An 18886-nucleotide genomic window follows, 5' to 3' on the forward strand; every position below is an offset into this window, starting at 1 on the left:
GACTATAGGAAGGAAAATGCAAACAAAATAGAAAACAGTTACTAAAACTCAGTTATTATTTAAGAAATACAAAATGTTTTAGGTTCATTTTCAAGAAAACTAATCACAAGATAATCAACATTAGAAAAAATAATTAGGGTCATTTCAGTAGAATAAAGAAATCATCGTGAAACCAGTTTGATTCAATATATTTTGTCCGTATATTGAATGGGCTGGGCACAGTGGCTCACCCTTGTAATCCCAGCAATTTGGGAGGACAAGGTGGAAGGATTGCTTGAGCCCCAGAATTCAAGACCAGCCTGGGAAACATAGCGAGACCCTGTTTCTACAAAAAACAAAATTAAAAATTAGCCAGGCATGGTGGTGTGCGCCTCTAGTCCCAGCTACTCAGGAGGCTGAGGTGGGAAAATGACGAGTCTAGGTAGTCGAGACTGCAGTGAGCCATGATTGTGCTGCTGCACCTCAGCCTGGGTGACAGAGTGAGACCCTGTCTCAAAAAATAGAAAAAAAAATTTTTTAATTTGAAGACTAATTATTATTAGGCTGTTGGATTACATTTGAACGTTATGTCACATAAAACTTACTCTTTGCTCCTTTTCCTTTTCCTCTTCCATAGTTTGAAATGCAAGGACGTGTGCTTCTTTTAATGATTTGTGTCTTTGCTGATGTTGCTCCTCTAATTCTTCAAGCTCTTGTGTAAGCCGCTGTCGTTCTTGCGTAAACTGGGCTTGCAGTTGTTGCAAAGAAGTCTGAGACTGGGAAAGCTGTATCTCCAGATTCTGTTTCAGCAAGGAAATCTATGCCCCAGAAAGGTACACAATGAAGAATAAATACAAGGCGTAGTTCACAAACTACCCGTCAAAGGGGGAAAAGCGTTTCAAAGATATTAACGATAGTAAAATAACTGCCTTAATGTTTCCATTTAAAATGTTCTAAAATATATCATAAAAATAACCATTTAATATCACCATTTAAAATTCTACTTTCTGTAATTATTCTGAAAATAGTTTAGTTATGTTGTTTATAGACTGTCTAAAGAACGCCGCAGCCCACATTTAGAATACAATGAATATCTATCTTAAGTTTCAATAAAAATTCATAATATGAAATAAAAACACAAGACAACTAACATATTCATTAGGTTATAGTCACTTTGAGGAAAGAGTATGTTAAACCACTTATTTGTAAAGTAGTAAAATGAAATAGGACTGTGTGCTCTGAGTTAAAATCCTAGCTCTGTCACTTGTTAGTATCAACACCTCACCAGGCTATGTTACTACATATAGCTCACTTTGAACAGACTCTGGCATGTACTAAGCATTCAACAAATATTCGCTAAGATTATTTGAGAATTAAAAACCTACTCTTTAAAAGATATATTAGTTCATAATTTAGAATCATTATGTAAACTTTTATTTTTTATTTAACTCAAAGTTATTGCAAACCTTTAAGTTTTTAAAATGTCTCAAATGTCCCACAATCTTTTATTCAGCCATTATAATAATGTCAGGTGCTTTTCTTTCACTATGGAAAACTGATTTGTCACTCCTTTTGAAAACAGACATCAGCCTCAATATGTCTGTATCACTTCTAGATGTCTTAATATACTTAGAATTAAGTATTTTGGTAAGAATAAAAACATAAAACAGGTATATGTATGTATTATATATGGTCATATATGCATTTGATAAAACCATTTAATTGACCTATTTCTATTCTCATACACAGGATATTGTAACTTGAAACTACATAACTGTATTCTAAAAGAAGTCTAAATCTAAGAGGAACTTAGGAGAACCAGATAAAGAGTTGTAAAATGTGTTCCATAAGCAACTTAAAACACGCTATGCTTTTATATACTGGTAAAACAGTTTCTGCGGCCAAAAAAGCCAATGAAAAGAGGAAACTTTAAAGTGAGTTTTTGTAAATGGGAAAATACTCTCTTTTAATTGATGGGAGGCAGACATAAGTTGCCTCACATGCCTCACAAAGAAAGGTACCTGGGAAAGAAAGAGAAAGGGTGGGGAATCACTAGACATGCAAAAGAAGAATGGAGGAAAGAATCATTAATTGGAAAAAGGAAAGGTCCAAAGCAAGCCACCATATTCCTTTAAAAAGCAGCAGGAACGGTCACAGACTGTAGTGAGCTTAGGGTGATGATTAGCCTTCCAGAAGGGTTCTGGACAAAGTTATCAATCAGAGTTATAAAGATTAGTATATGGCTTTATGGAAACTGTCAAGCACTGGTGAGAAATCATATAAACAATCTAGGTTTAATCTGTTTTAATGTATTTCCAAATAAGTGACTCCACCTGTTGAAACTTTATGAATTCTGCTTATTAATTTCTACAAAAACCTAAGGTTTCAGAAGTTATTTTAAAGTTTTGAAGCCAAAGTGAAACTGCAACCCTCTGATACCAGATATCACAACTCCTTATACCTCTAAATGGCAGCAGCACCCACGACTTACAGACTGAAATAAATCCTGCAAATGTGAAAATGCGATATGTGCATAAGAATCTCACAGCCACAGCTAAGGCCATACTTGTGGAATATGATAAATTATACCACATGACTTCTCACCATTTTATGCAATGCAAATCAGGATAACATAAATATTGAAGACAAGCTAGAAAGAAAAAATAAACCATAAAAGGGTAACAAGAACAAAAACAGACATTTGTGAACACTGATTTGCAACTGGTAGAGCCATTCTCTTCCCAAGAAGTTGGTTCTTGAAATAGAGAAAGCACCTACCCCCTCTCCTTGGAAGTTCAATCTTAGTCCCAGCCCAAGCATGGGGACCCATGGGACTGCCTTTTTTGTTTCTGAGGATAACTTGTTGAAATGTATATGGGAAAGTTGGTAAGGGTGTGTCACATGCAGAATGACAATATTCTCAAAGCTATTACTTGGCACCTGACCAAATGGGGATTAAAATCTACCCAGCATTCTGCTCACCAAGCTGTCTGCCCTGGTACAGATCTGTGCCCATCCAAAAAGAATGGACATGTTTTTCTGCTTTGCACAAAGGTGCCATATAGGCTAGCAGTGGCCCTGGATCCTATCCTCAAATTTAGTGTGTACCTCAATTAGTAGGAAACCAATCAGCTTACAGTGGTGTTTCTTATTTTCTGCAATACCTACTTCAAAAGTTTGCTGAATCGACAGACCACTCATATGTTAATGTGACTCACATTTGAACTATTAACAGATGAAACTTATGAAGAAATGCAATATTTAAAGTGAATGACTGGAAGTACCACAGTGTATAATAGTTACATATTTAAAATCTACAGTTTTAAATTTCTCCAGCTAAAATAAAATACACTTAAATATTTTACATTGTAATATACTTTACCTTGAAAGAACTCCAAAATAGTACTTTCCATCTCAGGATATGTGATTAATCTTTCTATCTACACTCAAGAAAATAATATAAACTATGTGCAGAAAGATATGATCACGCAATTTAGTGTTCAAATATACTTAGATATTCTGTATTCTTAACTTTGAAAGCACATCAAAATAATATTAAGGCCATCGAAAATCTTTGAATTCATGCTCAAGACAGTAATGTGAATTATATGCAGAAAGCCTTAATCATGCAATGCAACATCAAAATTTATTTTGCTCTTTTTAAGAACAAGTTAGCAAAATTGCAATAAATAGCCTTTATTCAGCATGAAAAGTACATGGCACTTTAAAAGAAAATGAGCAAAGCAATGTAAAGTGAACTAATTTTTATAGCTATAATTTAAACAGCTGAGTTTAATATAATCAATAGAAATACATATTAATGTAAAACTGTAACTCAAGAAAAAAACCTCTGCTTTAAAAGGTTTAGGCAATTTTGATAAGTACTTTTATTACAGAATTATTGAATATCTAGAAAGGCATGTGTTGAATAAAGAATGAGAACAAGTAGTTGCTTCAAACTATATATTATATTCAAATTATGTAGTGCACGGTATTATTTTCTATACACTTGTTAAAATTTATAAAAAATTCTATTTCTTATTTTGTTTAAATGAACCAAAACAAATTTTATTTCAGAAAATAATTTAATCTTTAGTTTTTAAATTCTTAGCATAGCAATTTAGATATGAAATATATAATATATTCTACTGGTTGGTAGGTGACAGACATTTTAGAGACAATTTTAAAGGTCAAACTGCACTGATAGTAATTGCCACCTTCTGTCTCTACCATTTAAAAAATGACTGTCTTTTTGAAAATAAAGTTTTACAGTCTTTTTGAAAATGGAATATTAAAGTTTTATAAAAATTTCAAAAAGAAAAAATTAAAAATATATGGGCCGGGCACGGATGCTCATGCCTGTAATCCCTGCATTTTAGGAGGTCGAGATGGGTGGATCACCAGAGGTCAGGTGTTTGAGACCGGCCTGGCCAACATGATGAAACCCTGTCTCTACTAAAAATACAAAAAATTAGCCAGGAGTGGTGGTGGGCGCCTGTAATCCCAGCTACTCAGGAGGCTGAGGCAGGAGAATCACTTGAACCCGGGAGGCAGAGGTTGCAGTGAGCCGAGATCGCACCACTACACTCCAACCTGGGTGACAAGAACAAAACTCCGTTTAAAAAAAAAACAAAACATCTGGCTATATATATATATATATCTACATCTAGATAGATAGATAGATAGATAGATAGATAGATAGATAGATAGATAGATAGATAGATATATGTCTCACTGCAGCCTCAACCACCTGGGGTCAAGTGATTCTCCCACCTCAGCCTCCTAAGTAGCTGTGACCACAGACATGTACCAACTAATTTTAAATTATTTGTAGAGATGAGGTATCACTCTGCTGCCCAGGCTGGTCTTGAACTCCTGGGCTGAAGCGATCCTCCTGCCTCAGCCTCTAAAAGTGCTGGGATTACAGGCATGAGCCGCCGTGCCCGGCCTACTTTTTACAGACCAGTTTCACAAAGATTCTGTACCTCTATTATGGTGTTTGTGGAAAAACTCTCTCAAAACAAAAAGTGAAACATCAAATCTGAGGTACTGGGTATGACAGAATGTCAATATGAGACAGTCATTAATTATGTACATCTTACCTACAACCTTTGGTTTTTGATGCAATATTGGTGTTTTTTTTCTTCAAAAACATTAGAGTCTTGTTACCAAAGTGAAAGAATACAGAAAGTATACAAATGATGTGTCCTCAAAATAAAGCATGTCTTGAGATACTAAACGTAATCTGTGATTCTCAAACCTGGCTGTGTATCAGAATCATCTCTGCAGATTTTCATAAAGACAGTCGCCTATGCCCTGATCCCTTGAGAGTCTGATTTAGTAGGTCTGGAGTTGGGCCCAGGCTGCCTAAGATATGTTTATTCCTATTTATCAAAGTAAAAAATGGTTCGTTATGAAAATTTTAAAAATATAGGAACATATAAATAAAAGGGAAAAAGTCCTTCATTCCCTTTCCTCACTCAATCCCTAAGGGTAACTGGTGTTAATATTTTGGTATGCATTACTGCAGACTGTAATGGTTTAGGTCTCTCTTGCTATAATTCACTGTTTTGTTTTCTTTTGCTTTCTTACCTAGATCATGTGTAAATGGCTAGATGATTTTACCAAATGCAGAGAATATATCTGATAAAATGCTGGCTATGCCTTATATACAAAAGTTACAGAGGCTCCAGGGCACACCTCAAAAGATCAGTGCTTAACATCCATAGCAGCTGAAACAGAGACCCCCGGAGCAGCTGATGGGGACAGACATCCTACATGTATCACATAGAGAAATAAACACCACTTCAAATGTGAAACCATGAGAGTATCCTGACTTGCAGATGTGGATGAGGTGGTTTTCACACACTCAACTTTATATAGCTTCTTCCAAGATGAGTATGCCAAGGGACTTAATGATGTTTAATAATTTTTCCAGTAGAGGGGCCAGCCAGTTTGTGTTTTTGTAGTTTTTCCTTCCCTTCAAAGTGGCATTTATAAGGTACTCACGATATTTAGATATGACCCATTCCTTTTAATAACCACATAGACTTCCTAGGGCTGGCACTGTCCCTCACTTCTACAACAGCTGTTCTCCCTCTTTCCTTTCTTCCCAGTTGGCTGAACACCTGGGTTTGTTCAGGGATTAAATGTAAATCCCTGGAAGGTAAGCCCCTCTCGTAGCACCTACAGATGAATTACGACTGGGATAAGAAAGTAATCTAATTCTAAAGTATTAATATTAACTCCAATCCTTTCAAATATATACAACATTAAAAACTGCTAGCCTATCAGTCTGAGCAGATCTCAGGAAAAAAACTGCTAACTGTGGCTTAGCAGAGGACAGTAGGAATAACTTACTATTATGCCAATGACTTAATGAAAATGGTCATGTAAAATGTTTAAAGGTGCTCAAATATTTTAATTATATGATTTATTTTTCTTCTTTAATCACTAATGTGCTATTACTGAGGAGGCTAGTTAAGAAAAGTAAATTTGGCCTGGCGCAGTGGCTCACGCCTGCAATCCTAGCACTTTGGGAGGCCGCAGCGGGCGGATCACGAGGTCAGGAGATCGAGACCATCCTGGCTAACACGGTGAAACCCCGTCTCTACTAAAAATACAAAAAATTAGCCGGGCGTGGTGGCGGGCGCCTGTAGTCCCAGCTACTTGGGAGGCTGAGTCAGGAGAATGGTGTGAACCCGGGAGGCGGAGCTTGCAGTGAGCCGAGATTGCGCCACTGCACTCCAGCCTGGGCGACACAGTGAGACTCCGTCTCCAAAAAAAAGAAAAAAAGAAAGAAAAGAAAAGTATATTTAAGCTCGAATTGTGGTCATTTTGAAAAAATTCTGAATTGTTCTTTTTTTTTGTATTTTCTAAGATGTATAAACTGAATTTATTATTAAAAACCACCACAATGCTTCTAATGTCCTTAGGATACTTGTGGAACATGTCCCCAATCATCCTCTTATTATTAACTAAAACTAACTAGAAAATATCTATAAAGGACAGATGTATCAATAACAGTCACTTGTTTTTGAATGTGCTAAGCACTGAACTCTTGTATGGAAAGCTGGGGTACATACCATGTACAGAGGGAGTGGGCAGGTGCTCACCCTGCAGAGCACGGCACTCTGACAAAGTCATGTTTTGTTGTGGATGATGACAGAGTAAAAAGGTGATCCTCAATGACTATGATGTTATAAAAGAGATTTCACTGTGTTACCAGCCCCTTTTACTTTTTTTGTAGGAGATGAATCAAGGCACTTTCATTCCAGTTATTAATAGGCAATTTCAATGAGGTGGTTTTTGTTTAATGAATAAAAAGTACAACTGTTAAAGAAAATGTGACTGCGCTGTCACAAATATTCTAAAGTATAATTCAATTAATTTTTAAAATAATCATATCCTGTTTGGGTTCTTATTTCTATCCCAATTAGCACATATGTCAAAATGTCTGTATTGATATAGCGATCATGCCAAAATTTGTACTATGTTCTATGTGACTGCTAAAAACAATTTCTAAATATAGCCTATTTCAACAACACTGAGATAAATGTTTGTTGTTTAAGAGATGAAAGAAAATGCTGCTAAATGTATTTGCATATTTTAATTATTTTTTACATAGAAAAAAGACTGAATATGAAAACTAGGTAAAATTTTTATTTTCTTGCATAGTAGGAAAAACTTAGCGGGTATGAGGAAATAGTTTCATTCCAGAAGTATCAGAATTTCACAGGATATCTCTAGGCTCAAAGCTTTGATTTCTCTAGGGCTGGCACTAGTAAACTACAGTCTGTTTTTGTAAATTGTTACTGGAATACAGTCATACCCATTCATTTACATACTGTCTATAAGTATTTTCACACTACAATGGCATAGAGTTTCTGCCACAGAAACTGTCTGGCCCACAAAGCCAAAAGTATTTACTATCTGGTCCTTTACAGAAAAGTCTGCTGACTTCTGCCTTAGGACATCAAGAAAAATATTCAACAATGTTCAATTCTCTGTCATCTAATTTTAAGGGACAAGTTGAGTATGGGTTTGGTGTGAAAATAAATCTCACTTTTTCTTATGATATATAAAGAAAAATTTTTTTAAATGAGTGTTAAGTGGAATATTATTTTGAAGATGAATTTCTGCATACTTGAGTGTACATAAGAGTGATTATTTTGTCAATTCTTAGGAAAGAGATTTACTCTATTTTGCTTTTCATCTGTTGATAATTATAACATTACAATGTATAAAATATGTTCTAAATCCCATAAACCTTCATAACAATCCAGTACTTTTAAAAAAGGAAGTCACTAATGCTAGTTTTTCAAAAAATAAACTAGTTTAACAACAGAAAAAATTTTACATTTATTTCTATTTTTATGAATCAACTAGTTAATAGTTTTTCAAAAATATTACTATATCTTTCAAAGTAAACATAAAAATGAAATTTATGTCTGAGATATAAAATCTCAATTGGCTTTATAATAAATATGTTTATTAATACATGTGGTAGATGTATGCATACACAAATGAATGACTGAAAGTTAGAAGCTTTTATTACCCATACACAAAATATATCTTACTGAATGCCAAACAGTATTTTTTATACAAGTTGAAGCTTTAAAGCAGTGATGTTGTTTACGCAAAATGGAAAGTGCAACATGCCCTTGTGTACAAATTGTAAGTGCCGCTCACTTACATTGTTGATAGATTTATGCAAAGCTTCACCCAGAGAGTGCCGCTATGAAGAAAAGATCACAGGAATAAAGGGAAACATTCAGAAATCAACTAAGTGAAAGAAAGAGGAATAAGAAGGGAGAGTAAAACACAGAACATTAATTATAATGTGCTCAAGAGAAAAGTTGAAAACAGTTCTAAGAAACAAACTAAACAAAAAGAAATTAAAGACACACAGTCTAAATTATCTATAATCCCTTAAAACAATGTCTGATATATTTGTGGGCTTGCAGACTTATCTATACAAACTACTAAAGGTAGGCCATATAAATCAGAGTTCATTTTAAGAGATGATGGTTATTGAGGGACCTAGAGGGGATATTACTGTTCTAAATTCCTCCCAGAAAGCTACAAGATAACTATTCAAAGCATTATGCCCACTTTGCTGTAGGTTCATGGAGAATTTCTCTTAACAGAAATGAGCTGCGGTGAAAACCGCAACACTAACTTGACTGACCATATAATTTGGGAGCCAGAAATAAATATGAGATAATCACTAGAAATTAAGGATTTAGTAATAATCTGATTTTATATTGGGAGAAAGGGAGACACGCTTATATCTTTTTAATCCTATTTCCTAGGATATATTTGGCAAAATTATTTACAACGTAGGCTCATTTTTCAGAAGTTCATTGAAATTTTAAGTTGATACACCATTGGAAAAACCTACATACCCCTCCCTCCTAATATGGGGGAAAATGAAAATATAATTTCATTTTCAGTCACCTCATTTTTTTACCTTCCAAAAATACAAAATGGTATTTTAAATTTATATTGCTAATTTAAATGGAAAAATTGCTTTAAGATGGTTTTTACTCTGGACATGATTTTTTTTTTTTTTTTTTTTTTGAGACAGAGTCTTGCTCTGTTACCCAGGCTAGAGTGCAGTGGCACGATCTCGGCTCACTGCAAGCTCCGCCTCCTGGGTTCACGCCATTCTCCTGCCTCAGCCTCCCAAGTAGCTGGGACTACAGGCGCCCACCACCGTGCCCGGCTAATTTTTTGTATTTTTAGCAGCGACAGGGTTTCACCGTGTTAGCCAGGATGGTCTTCATCTCCTGACCTCGTGATCCGTCCACCTCAGCCTCCCAAAGTGCTGGGATTACAGGCGTGAGCCACCGTGCCCAGCCTGGACATGATTTTAAGTGATAAACCATTGGAAAAACCTACATCCTCCCTCCCTCCTAATATGGGGGAAATGAAAATATAATTTCATTTTCAATCACCTCATTTTTTACCTTCCAAAAATACAAAATAATATTTTTTATTTATATTGCTATATATTTTATATTTATATTGCTAATTTTCAGAAAGAATGCAACTTTCTTTTGTTTTCATTTTTTGCACATTGTAATTATTTCTTAAAGTGAATCTAAAGATAGTTTTTATTGGAAAATAATTTTTACTAACAACTTAGACTAAGATATCCAATGATATAACTTACTAAAGTTGCAAATATAAGAGATAAAAAGATTAATTTTCTATGATTACTTCATAACTTCTCAATCTCAACTTTCTCATGCTTTATGTACATCACTAGTTAATTTTACTTTTTTCTTTATTCTTTCTCATACTCATAATATTCTTTATATAATAATGAGAGATTTAACTTCTCCAGACTTCACAAAACTTAAGAAAATTGGAAGAACTTTTAGTTGTAATATTTTTACATTTATTTATTTATTTATTTATTTATTTATTTATTTATTTATTTTGAGACAGAGTCTTGCTCTGTCACCAGGCTGGAGTGCAGTGGCGTGATCTCAGCTCACTGTAACCAAAGCCTCCTGGGTTCAAGCCATTCTTCTGCCTCAGCCTCCCGAGTAGCTGGGATTGCAGGTGCCCACTACCACGTCCAGTTAATTTTTGTATTTTTAGTAGAGACGGGGTTTCACCATGTTGGCCAGGATGGTCTCCATCTCCTGACCTTGTGATCCACCGGCCTCGGCCTCCCAAAGTGCTGGGATTACAGGCGTGAGCCACCAGCACCCAGCCAACATCTTTTTATTTCTTAGAACTGATGTCCTAGTACTAGAAGTTCACCTAAAATTTATACCATTTACTTATGAAGTAGATTTTATTTTCACTCTTTAAGGTGTCATCAGACAAAATATGTATGTTATTTAAGATTCCTGAATTATTTGATAAATTAGAATATGCCAAATCAGAGTGACATGCCAAATCATCCCTTCCCTAGGTGTAGATTTGGGGCTTTATATGACAGAAATGTATTTGAACATTTGAAATCTAAACTCATATGGTCACTACCTCTGTTCACACCCAGTTGCAGGCCATGAAAATATTGAATCCAATGGGTACAGTGCCCAAGCTGTGACCTCAAGTGAGCTTACATCACAGACCTGGCATGGCAATTGGTAAAGGCATAGTAGTGCTGCTGGGTGGCAATACCACTGTTTGTTAATACATAACTGAAGTACGCTTTTTCATTTAAAAATACCAATTAGGCCAGGCATGGTGGCTCACACCTGTAATCCCAGCACTCTGGGAGACCGAGGCAGGTGGATCACTTGAGGTCAGGATTTTGAGACCAGCCTGGCCAACATGGCAAAACCTCGTCTCTACCAAAAATACAAAAAAAAAATTAGCCAGGAGTCATGGCACACACCTGTAATTCCAGCTACAGCTACTCAGGAGGCTGAGGCGAAAGAATCGCTTGAACCCGAGAGGCGAGGGTTGTGGTGAGCTGAGATCACACCACTGCACTCCAGCGTGGGCGACAGAGTGAGACTCCGTCTCAAAATAAATAAATAAATAAAAAATTAGAGTACTATTATGTTCCAGAACACATCCTAAGTGCAGGGTGAGATACAGAGTTGAATAAGATAGTAAAACAAATGTATAAAAATAAAAAAAAGGAAAAAAATTATTATGATTTTTAAAAAGATTGGTATGATAGGGAATGACTGGAGGAGATAGTGAGTTGATGGTAAGAAAAGATATTTTATTATTTAATTTTTTTTTTTTTTTTTGAGATGAATGAAGTCTTGCTCTGTCGCTCAGGCTGAGTGCAACGCTACGATCTCGGCTCACTGCAACCTCTGCCTCCTGGATTGAAGCGATTTTCCTGCCTCAGCCTCCTGAGTAGCTGGGATTACAGGTGTGTGCCACCATGCCCGGCTAATTTTTTGTTTTAGTAAAGACGGAGTTTCACCATGTTGGCCAGGCTGGTCACAAACTCCTGACCTCAAATGATCCACCCGCCTCGGCCTCCTAAAGTGCTGGGATTACAGGTGTGAGCCACCGTGCCCGGCCAGAAAAGATATTTTAGAAGTGTAACATTTAAACTGGGGTAAATGTAGAAGCCAAATAGGAGATAACTTTGGGGAAAGAGTACCTGGCAAGTCGATCAGCTAGCACAAAGCCCCTGAAGGTGAAAGCAAGCTGGGAGCAAGTGGGTATGGGAGCGGGGAAAGGGTTAGTGAGGGACAGTTGGCTGAAATGAGACAGGAGATACACAAAGGGGCCAGCTGGCTTAAGGTTTAGTAGGACAGTGAGAGTCTGAATAACAGAATAACAGCCTGGATTCAATGGGGTGCCCCTGAGAGGATTTTTTTTTTTTTTTTTGAGACAGAGTCTCACTCTGTGGCCCAGGCTGGAGTGCAGTGGCGCAATCTCGGCTCTCTGCAAGCTCCGCCTCCCGGGTTCACACCATTCTCCTGCCTCAGCCTCCCGAGTAGCTGGGACTACAGGCACCGGCCACCATGCCCGGCTAATTTTTTGTATTTTTTTTAGTAGAAACGGGGTTTCACCATGTTAGCCAGGATGGTCTTGATCTCCTGATCTCGTGATCCGCCTGCCTTGGCCTCCCAAAGTGCTGGGATTACAGGCATGAGCCACAGCACCCAGCCTCCCTGAGAGGATTTTAAGCAAGGCAGTGGCATGATCTGATTTACATCATGAAAGATCACTTTGAGTGCTGTAAGAAAAGTGAAATTGATGAGGACAGACAGGAGACAGACCTTGGTAACAGTGGCTTGGACTAGTGTTTACTAGGGGAAATGAAAGCAAATAGAACTAGAATATGTTTTGGAGGTGGAATAAACAGAATTAAAGGATTACATGGGAAGTAAAGGAAAGACATATGGATGGTATTTAAACCACAGACTGGTTGAGATCCCGAAGTGCTGTGGACTAAATGTGTTCCCTTAGCCCCAAATGCATGTGTTGAAAGCCTAACCTCCACTGTGAGGATAATAGCATGTGCAGCCTTTGGTAGGTGATTAGTTGATGAGGGCAGTACCCTCGTGAATGGGTTTAATGCCCTTATAAAGAAATCCCAGAGAGCTCCCTTGGTGCTTTTACCACGTGAGGACATAGTAAGAAGATAGCTGTCTATGCACCAAGAAGCAGGCTCTCATCAGACACCAAAACTGCTGGCACCCTGATCTTGGACTTCCCAGAATCCAGAACTGTGAGAAATGAATTTCTGTTGTGGGCAGGCACAGTGGCTTATGTAATCCCAGCATTTTGGAAGGCTGAGGCAGGAGGACTGCTTGAGCTCACAAGTTCAAGACCAGCCTGGGCAATAAAGTAAGACCCTGTTGCTACAAAAAAATAAAAACAAAATTAGCTGGCATAGTGGCATGTACCTGTAGTGCCAGCTATTCAGAAGGCTGAGGTGAGAGAATCACTTGAGCCCAGGGGGTCAAGACCACACTGAGCCATGATTGTACTACTGCACTCCAGCCTGAGAGACACAGTAAGACCCTATCTCAAAAAATCATAAAATAAATTTTAATTAATGAATTTTGTTTTAAAGCCATCCAATCTACGGTATTCTGTTACAGCAGTCCAAGTGAAGACACCATGTCTGCTTAAAGAAATACTGGATAAACTAAACATTTGTATGTAAAAATACTTATTTGGGAAGTATTCTATATGAGTAAGATCCATGTTAACAAAAAGATGGCCTATATAATAGCCAATTTGTTTTAAAGCATCTTAAGTTTCTTGTTAATTTTTGAGATTCATGAAAAGAGCCTTAAGAGAGCCTTTTCAACTGAGAAGACTTGGAGACTTCAGCATAGTGAGTTTACTGAATGTATTTCAGGAATTCTATTATTGAAGGATAGATATAATGAGACTTTGAGATAAGTGAGGAAGAAAATTTACAATAACTAAAAAAAGTTGCTGCACTTAATTAGAAATTTAGCACTTGGTACACAAAAAACAATGCTCTTCATTATCTCATGGTTCTAAATCTCAGTTTAATCATTTAGAAAATAGGACAAGGTTTTACATGCTTGTAATTTGCAAACATGTTATTATACAAATACTGAAATCCATTGAATTTAAGCTTTTAGAGGACAGAAGCCTGTCTTATTCACATTCTGCATCCAAACTGGTGCCTTGCACAGGGTAAATGATTAACAAATGTTTATTCAAAGACTTAACGAATGATATGAACTCTTAACATTGATTAGTTTTTGCTACTCTCGAAATTAATTCTCTCCTCTCTAATAATACCAGAAAGAGAAAATTCTAGATTACTAAAAAGAAAACATACTATTTGTCCTGAAAATAGAAATCTGAACACAGAAAGGCTTCTAAAAGGAAAGCAATGTTCATTGAGTGACACCTAGCTTGTCCTACCCTAATCTATTCTCCACACTGCAAACAGTTTTGAAATCACAGTATTTGAATATTTCACCCTCCTGCTGATCAAAGCCCTTCAACAGTTCACTGTTTTTGGATAAAGTCTCAAATCCCTAACAAGGCAAAGAAGGCCTGGCGTGATCTGATCCTGCCTACCTCCCCAGCTTCCTAGCTTTCACTCTCCAGAATAAAGGTGTCATCAGGGCTTCCTCAGGGGCTGTGCACACACTGCCCCCTCTGCTCAGAATGCTGTTCTTCTGGCCTGACTCTCTTACAGGTCTCAGGTAAAGAATTCCACATTTAGAGACACCTTCCCCAAGTTACACATGAATGTTTACCACAGTTGCAATTTAACATCCAATTTGCAGTTTAGATTGTAAGCTCCAGGAAGGCAAAGATCACTCTGAGCCAGTTACTATTCTGGCACAAGGCCTAGCATATCAGAGGCACTTAATTTTGACTGAATAAATGAATAAATGCATGAAAGAACATGCAAAAGTAATTTCTTACTACTGATTTCAACACCTTGAATTAAAATAAATGAATAAATAAATATGGAGATGATGTGGGCCAAGATTAGAGCCACTTAAAAAGCCAGAGGGTTGGCCGGGTGCGGTGGCTCATGCCTGTAATCCCAGCACTTTGGGAGGCTGGGGCAGGCAGATCACAAGGTCAGGAGATTGAGACCATCCTGGCTAACACGGTGAAACGCTGTCTCTACTAAAAATACAAAAATCAGCTGGGCATGGTTGCGCACGCCTGTAGTCCCAGCTACTTGGGAGGCTGAGGCAGGAGAATCACTTGAACCCGGGAGGCGGAAGTTGCAGTAAGCCAAGATCGCACCACTACACTCCAGCCTGGGCAACAGAGCGAGACTCCATCTCAAAATAAATAAATAAATAAATAAATAAATAAAAAATTAAAAAGCCAGAGGGTTATCATCACATAAAGCCTTTGAAGCCACACTGAATACTGGGAGTGGGAAACAGGAGACACCCAGAAGCCTAATTATAATTTATCAGAATCACCAAACCATTGTGTAATCAAAGCTACATTGCCATAGGGCTTAATAAAAAGCACTACTAATGCTTTATACGTACACAATATTCCACATGCATATATCCATGAATTTCCATAATTGTTATTGCTCAACTTTCAATTCTACTTTGAATAAAAAATCTGAAGCAATAGAATGGAATTCTCATTACTGACAAAACCTGTGTCATTTAAAAAATTTCTAACTTCCTTGAAACAATATTGATACCAATCTTACATTGTAATTCAAGTAAAATACATTAAAGTTTTAAAAAAATTCCAATTTCAGGCCGGGCACGGTGGCTCATGTCTGTAATCCCAGCACTTTGGGAGGCTGAGGTGGTGGATCACTTGAGCCCAGGAGTTCAAGACCAGCCTGGGTAACATGGTGAAAACCTGTATCTACAAAAAATGCAAAAATTAACTGTGTGTGGTGATACGTGCCTGTAGTTTCAGCTACTTGGGAGGCTGAGAAGTGGGAGGATCACTTGAGCCTGAAAAGTTGAGGGTGCAGTGAGCCATGATTGCGCCACTGCACTCCAGCCTAGGCAACAGAGTGAGACCCTGTCTCCAAAAAAGAAAAAAAATGTCCAATTTCAACATTTAAAATACAACACTATAACTTCTCAAAGCAAATTATGTAAACTCTTTTTCCAATGTTGATTTCAAGTATACTAATATCTAGAGGAAAGCGACAAACAAATCTAAGATACAGAAGTGGGATTCAAAGCTCTGATAAGTTTCCCAAAACAAAAAGTCACAAACTGTTGTTCGATATTTAACTAAAATTCAATGACATGAATTTCATTCATACAAATAAAATGAAGGTAGAAACAAGCTAATGTGTTAGGTTATGCTTAATACTTTTTCTCAGAGACTCGGTCTAACATAACTTTATAATCATATGATCACTGAACACTTTCAGATTGAAAATATTTTAATTATTTTTAGTATCTCGTCACATGAAAGAGAAACAGATTAAGTTGATTTGTTACTATAATGCTGTCTAAATGTTCTTAAGTATTTTTCAAGTGTGTCCTGGGCCGCAGCACCTCTGAAGTCACCGACTGTTCTGCATTTCATCACAGGTGTTACTACAGTACTTTATAGAACAGATTTTGCTCAGTATTCATTAAAGACTACCCAGTATTCTTAACACACACTCTCTTTTAAAGCTAGGTACAGATTTCATAGTTCCATCTCTTCATTCTCTTCTCCTAAAGGTGACAGTTTAAGAACTGGATGGACTTAAATTCTAATAAGGGAGTTTTGGGTAGGGAAAAGAAAATTAAATGTTAATTCATAATAAAATTATTTAGGTCAATTCAGAAAACAATTTAGCATCATTTATCTTAGAAGAAAAAAAACTTAAGAAGAAGAATACGAACCACATAAGTGTGATAAAAGAGGATATAATGTAGCCAAAGTAATAATGTCATTCAGTTTTTTGATTGAAGAGAAATTAAAAACTTTCATATTTAAAGGAAAATATCACCAATTAACTCTGAATTCAGGACTTGGCGTAGGAAAAATAAGGATGATGGACTTGGATTGGTTTTGGTAGACTTTAATTCCATTCTACATTTTCTAAGAAAGTGAAATTAGGTCATGCCAGCTATTCTCACTTTCCTTTCTAGCTGGCTTTTCTCTTTTCTTCATATGCTATTTCTCTTTAGTCTTTTTGTTTCTCTCTCCTATGACTTTCCTTTATCTTACACTCCAGCCATCTCTTTCTCCCAGGGCTCTGAATGTACATTCAACATAGGTTCCTGCTTTCCTGACGTCTAGAGAGAGGACTCAGAGCCTTCAGGGTTAGCTTCACTATCTGCTGTCACTGCTCAGGGAAACTGTCAAGGAATCTGACTGAGTTATCTTAGGAAGAGATTTTTTTTTGAGACAGAATCTCACTCCATCACCCAAGCTGGAGTGCAGTGGTGTGATCTCGGCTCACTGCAGCCTCTGTCTCCCGAGTTTAAGCCATTCTCATGCCTCAGCCTCCCAAGCAGCTGGAATTACACGTGTGCACAACCATGCCTGGCTAATTTTTTTTTTTTCTGTATTTTTTGTAGAGACGGGGTTTCTCTATGTTGGCCAGGCTGGTCTTGAACTCCTGGCCTCAAGTGATCCACCCACCTCGGCCTCCCAAGTGCTGGGATTATAGGTGTGAGCCACCAGACCCAGGCAGGAAGAGATTATTATTCTAGGTATCTTGCTATTCCCTCTACCTCAGAATCTACTTCTATCTATTCTTCCATTGAAAGTTGAAAGGTAGTGGTACGGCTGGGAGTGGTGACTCACACCTATAATCCCAGCACTTTGGGAGGCAGAGGTGGACAGATCACTTGAAGCTGGGAGTTCAAAACCAGCCTGGCCAACATGGCAAAACCTATCTCTACTAAAAATACAAAAATAAGCCAGAGGTTGCAGTGAGCCAAGATCACCTCACAGCACTCCAGCCTGGGTGACTAAGTGAAACTCCATCTCAAAAAAAAAAATTAAAAGAGACAGAATACATTTCTTGCTAACATAATAGAAAATTTAAAGCTAAGAAAAAGAATAGCAGCCAGGCGCAGTGGCTCACACCTGTAATCCCAGCACTTTGGGAGGCCGAGGCAGGTGGATCACCTGAGGTCAGGAGTTCAAGACCAGCCTGGCCAACATGGTGAAACCTCGTCTCTACCAAAAACACGAAAATTAACCAGGCAGTGACACGCACCTGTAGTCCCAGCTACTTGGGAGGCTGAGGCTAGAGAATCGCTTCAACCCAGGAGGTGGAGGTTGCAGTGATACAGTGGGCTGAGATTGTGCCACTGCACTTCAGCCTGGGTGACAGAGCAAGACTCCATCTCAGGAAAAAAAAAAAAAAAAGAAGAATAGCAGAATGAGTACTGAGCTCTAATGCCAAATTTAGTCAATGGTTTCATGATCTAGATAGTCTGCATCAGTGCTGTTTAACTGAAACATGAATGTGAGCCACGTGTATAATTTAAAGTTTTTCAGTAACCATATTTAAAAGAGCAAAAAGAAAAGATACTTACTATCATACTGGATAGCACTGGTCTAAAAATCAGAAAGCAGTTTACAACAAACCTTACTGAAACTGGCTTTTCAATTGCTCTTGATCAAGAGCATTTATTTTAATGCTGTTTCTTAGTCTAGTCATTGCCCTTTCCTACTGAGTATGAAAAATTCTAAACTACTCTATGATTGTAAAATCAATACATCTAAGAGAAAACTTACCATCTCATCTCCCCAACCACCCACACCCCACCCCAAATAAATAGCTCATCCTGACTTCCTTGTCTCAGATGCTGATTTCCTTTTCAACTGGCTCAAACCCAAGTCAACTTTAATATTTTCTTCTCTTCTACCAAAGCAGATGATTGATCCTTTTACAGTTTCTCTTGCACTTGCAGTGAGATAAACTTAATCCAGGTCCTAACTGGGCAGAATTATTTGTATTTCATGTATCTGAAAACGTCTTTGGTCTCTGTGCCTCATTCTGTTCACTCTGTTCAACAAC

General features: G+C 37.4%; 1 protein-coding gene across 8 annotated transcripts in view; it reads right to left on the reverse strand.

The window, feature by feature from the left end:
• Window positions 1-18886, reverse strand: part of FAM184A (family with sequence similarity 184 member A) — a 115496-nt gene that overhangs the window by 22445 nt on the left and 74165 nt on the right. For all 8 annotated transcript variants that reach the window (XM_030809624.1, XM_030809619.1, XM_030809621.1 and 5 more), the window contains exon 10: window positions 585-797. In XM_030809624.1, coding sequence (XP_030665484.1) covers window positions 585-797 — 213 coding nt within the window. The remainder of the gene's footprint in view (window positions 1-584; window positions 798-18886) is intronic.

The sequence above is a fragment of the Nomascus leucogenys genome, chromosome 3 (genome assembly GCF_006542625.1).
Source record: "Nomascus leucogenys isolate Asia chromosome 3, Asia_NLE_v1, whole genome shotgun sequence".
In the NCBI taxonomy this organism is placed as follows: Eukaryota; Metazoa; Chordata; class Mammalia; order Primates; family Hylobatidae; genus Nomascus; species Nomascus leucogenys.